The following is a 10967-nucleotide window of genomic DNA, read 5'->3' as shown; positions in this document are numbered from 1 at the left end:
ATAATTATTGTCGACAATCTTACATTATTATTTGATTAACACCTGCACGTGTCCGCTGATCAGAAAACAGGGCTGTCAAAATAATTGAATAATAAATAATTGAATTTCTTACTAAAAAAATAATTTAAAATTGAAGTTATATGTAAGTAAGTATACAATATATCAATAAAAATTGTTCACAAAAAATGTACTCGTGTTTCCCTAACAATTATGATTTTTTTGTTGCATAAAAACGGGATGGTTATATTGAAAATACACAGTTTGAACATGACACAAACAAAGTGGTAAGGTCACTGACATGGTATTTGTGAAAGAAATAATGCTGAATAATAAAGTCTTATTAAAATATTGAAATTACGTACTTAAATACATACATAACTGATTAATTAAACAATATAATTTGATGAAAATTTTTTATTAATTGAACTGGCATTTACGTGGTAGATATTAATTATAATGGTTTTAAAACAAAATTTTCTGTTAATCCTATGATAATTGAGTTATTTATATTGAAAGCTGTTACGGGCCAAGAACCCATATTCAGAAAGACACTAAGATCACTTTAGTTAGTAATCTCAGTGTCGTTCTGATAACAGGTTTATGGCCCAAAACAGCGGTCAACATAAATAACTCTATTATTGAAGAGAAAAAAATGTTTACAAACATTTTTAACTACATATGTGGAATTTTGAAAATTGAAAGTAGTACCTATTTATACATTACCAACATTTAATTATTTAGCATTAATAAAAATAAGCGTCTAATTATGGTATGTATACATTATTGATTGATTAGAAAGCAATGATCTATAATCCTACATTTTAACTATTTCAAAGATAAAAGTAGGTATGTATCTAGGTAGATTAACATTATCGATGAATTAAAAAACAAATATTGACTAATTAAGAACATAACATGTGCCAACCCTTGAAAAGCCAAGGTAGGCTAGCTGTTTAGCACATGCATGTGTCATTTTTTGTTTCTGACTGAATTTTTTATGCTGCTATTATTATCACTGTCCTGGCGGTTACGTCGTCGCAATTGAAATTGGGATATTAATCCAACAGCCTTAACGTAGCCTATTTTTAAATTTAAATTAAACATTGAGGAATCCACGAGCACTTTTCATTTTATTTTCATCGAAGCAATTTTGCATGATGACATTATAATAAAATTACTCACCAGTAATGATTTATTGTTAGGTGTATGTTTACTATCCTGCCCAATAGCAACCCAAAAAAATGTTTGCCTGCAGGGCTGATACATTTACATTTATAGACTAAAAATAGTAAGGGGTATGTCACTCATTGTCTACTGCTGCCAAGTAGGGGTTCCTCGAGATTCTAGAAAATGTTCCAAGGGTTCTGCCAAACAAAAAAAGTTGTCTTCATCATTTATGTTTGTCGTGTTGAATATTTAACTGATTTTTTTTTCTTATTTTCAGGCGACGTTGTTGATGAGTGACATGGAGACCGCCAGCAACATCACCCTGACGGACTCCCCACCCCCAATGCCTGTCATCATTACTAATGTAAGCTCTTCACAGCACTCTAAACACAATACTAACCATTAAATTTAATGGTACCTAATGAAATAACTGCCTGAACCTAATATTGTGACAGATGCAGAAGATGCGAATTTGCTATGAATAAATCCACAATGCAAATGCAAAGTTGTGGCTAATTTAAACATTAATCTTAGTAGTCGTTCACTATTCCATATATTCTTTTGCCGTAGTATGGATTCGGCGATGAGAACGACCCACCGTTTGCATTTAACGCTACAGTGGAGGAGATGCGAGGCGATCCCCGCTCCATGATGGAGGGCAGCACTTTCAACACCACGTTGCTTAATAGGCCCACCGACCACCTGCTGGAAATCATCACCGACCACCCCATCGATGACATGCTGGAAACCACCACCGAGAGGACTCGCAGTGCAATCGCAGGCGCAGGTATGCCCTCTGTCATGCTCAGTCTCTCGTATCCTAGCGTTCCATTGATCCTTTCCACTTTGCACACTGGATATGAATTATTGTAGGTCAGTAAGTGGACGTTAATTGTAAATATAGGCGATCATAATTGATTTTTGCATTTACGTGAAATGGATGTTAGCCACGTCGAAAAACAACATGCTGGGCTTCGCCATGTCCATTTTCGAGAAGGGTTCTTTTTGAAGAATGAGTTCATGATGTAGAGATTGTGGTTTTCCGCAAACTCCACTAACATGTCTCCTCGGCCATCCCTGATGCCATGTCCGAAGTGCCCGACCGCTACATCATCCTGGTGTTGAGATCCGATTCGTGCATTAAAGTCCCCCATGATGATAGTGAAGTGACATTTCCATTTATTTTTCAACGTACTGATTTCTTCATATACCTCATCCACTTCTTCATCAGGTGAGTTTTGAGTGTGCGCATAAACTTGCAAAAGCAGAATCTGGTATCTTTTGCTGAGCTGAAGTGTTAAACTAATTGCTACTCTATCTGTGTATATGTACAAGTGTATATAAACATAATATAATAAAAGTAGACTGCCCATTAATTTATTTTATTATCAGCTGTACGAATTGTAAAACCTTTTTATCAGTACGGTTTAAAAATACCGAATATCAATATTATTCTGACACTATAAGATAATATTATACTATATTTTATTTTATTTACATCAATGTCAGTCCACTCGAATAATATTGCACGATTGTTTTTGTTTTGAAAATAACATGTAGAATTGACATGAAATTTGAAAATAATGACATGACATCAGTGACAAATAGTCTCGCAGCTCGAGTGTTGATTGGCTGGGCCATGAGTGAGCTCTGATTGGTCATTGAACTGGCCTTGTACTGTACTGTCATCGGTGTCATCTATTATCATGACTGAGTATTTCTGATGTATTAAGTGGTCACGATCGCTGTATGGAAGATACATCCCCTAGCTTCCACCCTTACACTGCAGCATACAACACATTCACATTTTTGATTTTAATCGTTGAAAAGAATCTGGGAAAAATGTGATGAAAGAAGAAACGGGAATTCACGCGTGTTGTTACATAATAATATTGTTGTACGACCGACACAAGGTTATGAGCTCTACTAACAAATGTGAAAAGTCATTCTTCATTATTGATAACATGTTTTTGAATATCAAGTGAGCCGTAAAGTAACATTATATATTCTATACCCATTCTATACCTTTTATATGCCATAATACACACACACGCAGGCATGCATGCGATGCTTACGCATAACCATGCTAGTACTAATTGGATTACTAATGTATGATTTTTTTTTTCAGCTGACGTATCTCAGTTTGACTCAGTGACAATTAAGCCAAAAAAGTAATTATTTTCGTAGTCCTTTAATAATATATAACTAATAACACAAAAATTTATAGAAATGAAAAGAATAACAATACACACTTAGACAGTGATTTTAATATTTTTTTCTTTCATATTCGGCTTAACTTCAGAATAAACTGAAGGATGTTTTCTTATTTCTCAAAGTGCGGAGCTAATCGCTCAGTTCACCATGACTGCACGTTGATTTGGTCAATGTAATTTGTTGACATTCACAAAACATGATATATGACTTAATGTTGAGATGCAACGCTGTTGTTTGGAAAAATCATTTGTTCTCAGCATGTAAGTCGCTATACTATCAAAAAGTTCAAAAAGTCACTGTGGCCACATACAGTATCCATAGGGATTTAAATCATAATTAAATGACATTTCAGGTTAAGAAATATCCTTCCAATAATTAAAACACTGTCTAATTGAAAAATATACTCTATATTTCTAATATTATTATTAAGTGCCATTGTTTCGTTGAGTTTGACGTTTCGATACTGTGGATTAAGTCTCGTTTGTGTGCTTCGTTGACATTTCTGAGTTGGGACAATAGCGTCGAGTCGAATGTGAATGTGCATTGCACCGTATTGGACTGTAAATAAAAGGAGCCTGATACGTTATTTCTGTTTGACATTTGAAATTATTTAGTAAACGCTTGAATAACGCAGTTATAAACGGTCTTGCTTATCTATCTACACCACAGAACGGATAATAAATAGAATACCGATGGGCAATATTCAATACGCCGCATGGTGAAGCAGGCTTTCGAATGTGTGAGTATCCTACGAAAATTAAGCACACATTATGCACGTGCAATAGTGTGTGTAATACACCAACATTAAATGAGCGTAAATGCATAAACCGAGAGCAGTTTTTAGTATTCGACGTAAAACGTGTTCTTAACACGTGTGTAAGTTTAACCCGGATTCTTCCTTACTCGAGTCGGTTAACTGCTATCGCCTTACCCGTTGTGTATTTCAGTTCCCATTATTTCTGAGTTCCCTGATCTACACTTATCGTGACGGATTGTCTCTTTACAAGCTCTGCAAATTGGCAAATAAATTTCACAGTACAAGTGTGAAATTCTCTTCAAATGAGCTCGCAATGCAGTCACCTGCAGCTAATTAAGTGGTCCTTTTTTTGCTTCAACTTCATACATTTAAGCTTTATTAAGCGTTTTAGAAGGTTTTCAACATCAAACAGAGGGAATAATAAATCAATTCACACTAGCGTAATCTCATGTATGTTTTTTTTAAACACCTACCTAATTATTTAGTGCCTATGGAGTTTTCACCACTGGTAGTTATACCTTTATTGATATTGAAAAGAAACGTACCTAGACTACAACAATGTGTAAAATGTTTCAGGACCACTAAGAAACAACGTCTCGAAGTACCGTCCGTTGAAGCAGACGAACAGATGGTAAGACTAAAAATTTAATATATTTTTTTAGCATAGGTATTCAATTTGCGTTGTCGAATAGTGATCAATAAAATATCTAGATATAAGTAGGTTGATACCTACTTCAGGTCTCACAGTGGATTGTTCTTCATTTTAACTTTTGATATAATTTTGATGAAGAACACAAGACGGAAAGTATAGAGATATTCAAACAGAAGTTATCAACACACACACCCGGTAAACATCAAATCGCCGGCGATTCTATCAGCTCGATGGATGGCAGAGAGTCTCCTGCAGATTTGGATTTCTCTGCAGTTAGATATGCAACCTAGCTAGATTTAATCCCAACTTATGCATGCTATACACACAGTGGGTATGTTTGCAGCGTACGCAGTTGGGTTAGGTTTCTGGTAAACAAGTTGAATGAATCAACTTCAAAGTTAAATTCATGATTCTATAAATGAGACCTTGTTTTTATTAATGATTCATTATCCAATTTTACTCATTATTTAGTCTTTACAATGGTAATAAATAATAATTCGAAATGGTTTTAGTAAGACATTTTTTTTATTATATACATTGCTTGAAGAAACATTCATTTTAATGCGGATCCAACCGTACTACCTACATGGATTGTAAAGTTCATAGCAGATAAATGGTGCAGAAGCCTAAGTAAATTTTCGATTTCAGACAGGATGTTGGCGGTTACAATAGCCTTAGGTTAGTTTTGCTGTGAAGCCAATTTGATAATAGAGTAAAATAAGGTTTAGGGCCATTGGACCCGTTCTTTCCTGTCTTCTCGGAAATGTGGAAATACCAAGCATGGTTAAAACGAATTGATAGACAATTATTAACTCTTTATTTATTTGAAATCTGATAAGTAGTATTCTAATGCAACTATTAGTGTCGTTTAAATTTTACGAATCGCGTTTACTTTCAAAAATAAATGACAAATAGTCGGTCCTGTTTTTGAAATTGGCCAAAATGACTCTCACGCCACAATGGCTGTAGAACTTAATAATAGTTTTGGAGGTATAGATTGTATGGTAGAATAACATTTCATTGATTAACCCACGTATTTTTTTTAATATCAGAAAAATAAAGATTTTAAAGCCATATTTTTAGTTTGATTAGCCAATTTTGGATGATTTTTTCTCGCAAAATAATATATTATACTGCTCAATAAAAATAAGTTTTTATTATAATACAACATTCATTTAATACTATAAATAATAATACTCATTAATGAATTAGTGACGCTATATTACCAAAACACGTAGTACGTTTCATGTATGTTATCCTATTTTCAGACGTTTGAGAAATATAATTATTTTGCATAATTAACAAAAAAGACAATCTGATGGATTGACCGATATAGTTGGTGAGCTCGTGTATTTTTTTACAAAATTTCGTTTCTCTCGGAACATTATTTGACTCGCATAATATTATTTAGTAACTAGATATTGTTCAACAAGCCACACAATACATAAGTCACAGGGTTGCCGCATATTTTATAAGTTGCTTTAAATCAAAAATAATATTATTTGATTTTTGTGCACGTTAATCTAAAAGATAATTCATACTGAACTGTATTCTTTGAGGGTGGCTTTGTATTATTCATGGGCAAATCATGAGCGGTACATTTTTAAAGATGACGGCTTTGGGATACATAAAATGGAATCACAGCTGACAAGATTTTATATGAATAATTGTGTATGGCCTGAACCCGTTGATCCTAGACGAACACGGTGGATGGATATAAGAAATGCTCAATATAATATATCAGATGCTATCAATAGAAAAGCAAATAGAATTATAAAAAAAAACAATTTATACTTAATAGTTATTCCAATACATTACATACCGTTAGGCCAATACACTAATTAAGGAATCAATTATTAATATTCTATACATTAATGTTCCAAAATCGACAAACTAAAACTGAAGTAGGGAGTAAGAACATGTTAACGCGCGTGTTTGAACATGTACGTAACCGTGTTTGGTATCACAGAGATTATCAATATAATTTTGTATCGTAAATATTTCACTATAATAATGTCGATATAAATTATACTGATGGTTTTATAAATGCGTTTAAAAATTAATAAACGTAAAAAATTTTAACACCACTCACTGCACAGTTATGTACTGAAATATGAAATATTCTAAAACATTAGAGCGAGAGGTTTATAAGAATACTATTTTATGTAATAAAAATACTTTATGCAGTCATCAAATGTTTAAAATAAATATAAAGGATAATAAGGCTTCAAAATTATATAAATAGATTGTCTACAACATTTAAGGAATGTCCAGGATCATGCTTTGAAAATAGAATAAAAGCTCCATTTTGACCCACGCTGAGCACGTCCGCCCTTAAGCAAAAATCAATAAGTAATTGAATTTCTTACTAAAAAATAATTTAAAATTGAAGTTATTTGTAAGTAAGTATATAATATATCAATAAAAATTGTTCACAAAAAATGTACTCGTGTTTCCCTAACAATTATGATTTTTTTTGTTGCATAAAAACGGGATGGTTATATTGAAAATACACAGTTTGAACATGACACAAACAAAGTGGTAAGGTCACTGACATGGTATTTGTGAAAGAAATAATGCTGAATAATAAAGTCTTATTAAAATATTGAAATTACGTACTTAAATACATACATAACTGATTAATTAAACAATATTATTTGATGAAAATTTTTTATTAATTGAACTGGCATTTACGTGGTAGATTTTAATTATAATGGTTTTAAAACAAAATTTTCTGTTAATCCTATGATAATTGAGTTATTTATATTGAAAGCTGTTACGGGCCAAGAACCCATATTCAGAAAGACACTAAGATCACTTTAGTTAGTAATCTCAGTGTCGTTCTGATAACAGGTTTATGGCCCAAAACAGCGGTCAACATAAATAACTCTATTATTGAAGAGAAAAAAATGTTTACAAACATTTTTAACTACATATGTGGAATTTTGCAAATTGAAAGTAGTACCTATTTAAACATTACCAACATTTAATTATTTACCATTAAAAAATATAAGCGTCTAATTAAGGTATATATACATTACTGATTGATTAGAAAGCAATGATCTATAATCCTACATTTTAACTATTTCAAAGATAAAAGTAGGTATGTATCTAGGTAGATTAACATTATCGATGAATTAAAAAACAAATATTGATTAATTAAGAACATAACATGTGCCAACCCTTGAAAAGCCAAGGTAGGTTAGCTGTTTAGCACATGCATGTGTCATTTTTTGTTTCTGACTGAATTTTTTATGCTGCTATTATTATCACTGTCCTGGCGGTTACGTCGTCGTAATTGAAATTGGGATATGAATCCAACAGCCTTTACGTAGCCTTTTTTTAAATTTAAAGTTAACATTGAGGAATCCACGAGCACTTTTCATTTTATTTTCGTCGAAGCAATTTTGCATGATGACATTATAATAAAATTACTCACCAGTAATGATTTATTGTTAGGTGTATGTTTACTATCCTGCCCAATAGCATCCCAAAAAAATGTTTGCCTGCAGGGCTGATACATTTACATTTATAGACTAAAAATAGTAAGGGGTATGTCACTCATTGTCTACTGCTGCCAAGTAGGGGTTCCTCGAGATTCTAGAAAATGTTCCAAGGGTTCTGCCAAACAAAAAAAGTTGTCTTCATCATTTATGTTTGTTGTGTTGAATATTTAACTGATTTTTTTTTCTTATTTTCAGGCGACGTTGTTGATGAGTGACATGGAGACCGCCAGCAACATCACCCTGACGGACTCCCCACCCCCAATGCCTGTCATCATTACCCTGACGGACTCCCCACCCCCAATGCCTGTCATCATCACCCTGACGGACTCCCCACCCCCAATGCCTGTCATCATCACCCTGACGGACTCCCCACCCCCAATGCCTGAAATCATTACTGATGTAAGCTCTTCACAGCACTCTAAACACAATACTAACCATTAAATTTAATGGTACGAGGGTGGGTCAATAATTCCTTAGAAAAAAGCATTAAAACAGTTTTTATTTTTGTATTTTTTTTTATTTCTCAACATAATCTTCTTGGAGCTCAATACACTTGGTAAGACGTTTCTCAATTTTTTTTAAACCGTCAGAAAAATTTGTTTTCGGAAGGTCCTCAAAATAAGCATTTGTCCGATCGATGACTTCTTCATTTGAAAAAAAACGTTGTCCACTTAGCCATTTTTTTAAGTTTGGGAAAAGGAAAAAGTCACTGGGGGGGCTAAATCTGGCGAATACGGTGGGTGGTCGACCAATTCGAACTTCAATTCTTCAATTTTAGCTATTGATCGTAAACATGTGTGAACACGGGCATTGTCCTGATGAAAGAGGATTTTTTTCCTGTTTAAATGAGGCCGTTTTTCTTCAATTTTGTTTTTTAGCTGGTCCAATAAAGATGCATAATAATCCCCTGTTATTGTTTTTCCTTTTTCCAAATAGTCAACGAAAATAATTTCACGTGCATCCCAAAATACAGTAGCCATAACCTTACCAGCTGATTTTACGGTTTTCGCCTTCTTTGGTCATGGTTTGCCTTCGCAATCCACTGCTTTGACTGTTCTTTCGTCTCGGGAGTATAGTGGTGTATCCATGTTTCATCTACAGTCACAAAGCGACGAAAAAATTCATCCGGATTGCGTTGCATGAGCGACAACAGGGCTTTAGAGGCCACCACCCTATTGCGTTTATTGTCGACTGTGAGCAAACGCGGCACCCATCTTGCAGAAATATTTTTCATGCCCAATTTGTCATGTAAAATAGAAATGACGCTACCTTTTGAGATCCCTGTAACCTCAATTATCTCACTCAACTTTAATCTTCGGTCACTTAACACCATATCGTGGATTTTATTGATCATTTCTGGTGTAGTCACCTCTACAGGACGTCCTGAGCGTGGTTCATCCTTTGTTGATGTACGACCACGTTTAAATTCATTTAACCAGTTATAAATAGTTGCAAGTGAAGGAGCAGATATGCCGTGAACTAAATCCAACTAATTTTTTATTTCCTTTGCTGTTAACCCTTTTATATTAAAATGTTTAATAACAGCTCTAAACTCAATTTTCTCCATTTTCCATTTTTCCATTTTCCACAAGCAAATTTTTTTTTTAAATGTACGAGAAACACACAACAACCCGACCAATCTGATTGAAACTTCGCAGCATACTGAATCGGTAGTGCCGCTGCATGAAAACAAACCGCTTACAGTACTAGTCGCGCCACCTGTCGGCTTTTCTAAGGACTTATTGACCCACCCTCGTACCTAATGAAATAACTGCCTGAACCTAATATTGTGACAGATGCAGAAGATGCGAATTTGCTATGAATAAATCCACAATGCAAATGCAAAGTTGTGGCTAATTTAAACATTAATCTTAGTAGTCGTTCACTATTCCATATATTCTTTTGCTGTAGTATGGATTCGGCGATGAGAACGACCCACCGTTTGCATTGAACGCTACAGTGGAGGAGATGCGAGACGATCCCCGCTCCCTGATGGAGGGCAGCACTTTCAACATCACGTTGCTTGATAGCCCCACCGAACACCTCATCGATGACATGCTTAATAGGCCCACCGACCACCTGCTGGAAATCATCACCGACCACCCCATCGATGACATGCTGGAAACCACCACCGAGAGGACTCGCAGTGCAATCGCAGGCGCAGGTATGCCCTCTGTCATGCTCAGTCTCTCGTATCCTAGCGTTCCATTGATCCTTTCCACTTTGCACACTGGATATGAATTATTGTAGGTCAGTAAGTGGACGTTAATTGTAAATATAGGCGATCATAATTGATTTTTGCATTTACGTGAAATGGATGTTAGCCACGTCGAAAAACAACATGCTGGGCTTCGCCATGTCCATTTTCGAGAAGGGTTCTTTTTGAAGAATGAGTTCATGATGTAGAGATTGTGGTTTTCCGCAAACTCCACTAACATGTCTCCTCGGCCATCCCTGATGCCATGTCCGAAGTGCCCGACCGCTACATCATCCTGGTGTTGAGATCCGATTCGTGCATTAAAGTCGCCCATGATGATAGTGAAGTGACATTTCCATTTATTTTTCAACGTACTGATTTCTTCATATACCTCATCTACTTCTTCATCAGGTGAGTTTTGAGTGTGCGCATAAACTTGCAAAAGCAGAATCTGGTATCTTTTGCTGAGCTGAA

The 10967-nt window shown here is 34.7% G+C and overlaps 1 protein-coding gene across 4 annotated transcripts in view; it reads left to right on the top strand.

Moving 5' to 3' along the window:
• Window positions 1-3247: 3247 nt before the first annotated feature.
• LOC147079853 (uncharacterized) overlaps window positions 3248-10967 on the top strand; it is a 31376-nt gene continuing 23656 nt past the window's right edge. For 3 of the 4 annotated variants that reach the window (XM_085945027.1, XM_085945025.1, XM_085945026.1), the window contains exons 1-4: window positions 3248-3338; window positions 4715-4769; window positions 8492-8695; window positions 10208-10460. Coding sequence is in view for 2 of the 4 variants with exons in the window: in XM_085945025.1 (XP_085801151.1) it covers window positions 4767-4769; window positions 8492-8695; window positions 10208-10460 (460 nt within the window). In the remaining 2 variants the exon portion in view is untranslated. The remainder of the gene's footprint in view (window positions 3339-4714; window positions 4770-8491; window positions 8696-10207; window positions 10461-10967) is intronic. The other variant, XM_085945038.1, reaches the window with a different exon arrangement.

The sequence above is a fragment of the Rhyacophila brunnea genome, unplaced genomic scaffold (genome assembly GCF_057557595.1).
Source record: "Rhyacophila brunnea isolate RB1 unplaced genomic scaffold, BYU_Rbru_1.0 scaffold_1, whole genome shotgun sequence".
NCBI classification, from domain to species: domain Eukaryota; kingdom Metazoa; phylum Arthropoda; class Insecta; order Trichoptera; family Rhyacophilidae; genus Rhyacophila; species Rhyacophila brunnea.
The sequence above is the reverse complement of the archived record's forward strand: the minus strand, read 5'-3'. Positions and strand labels throughout refer to the sequence as shown.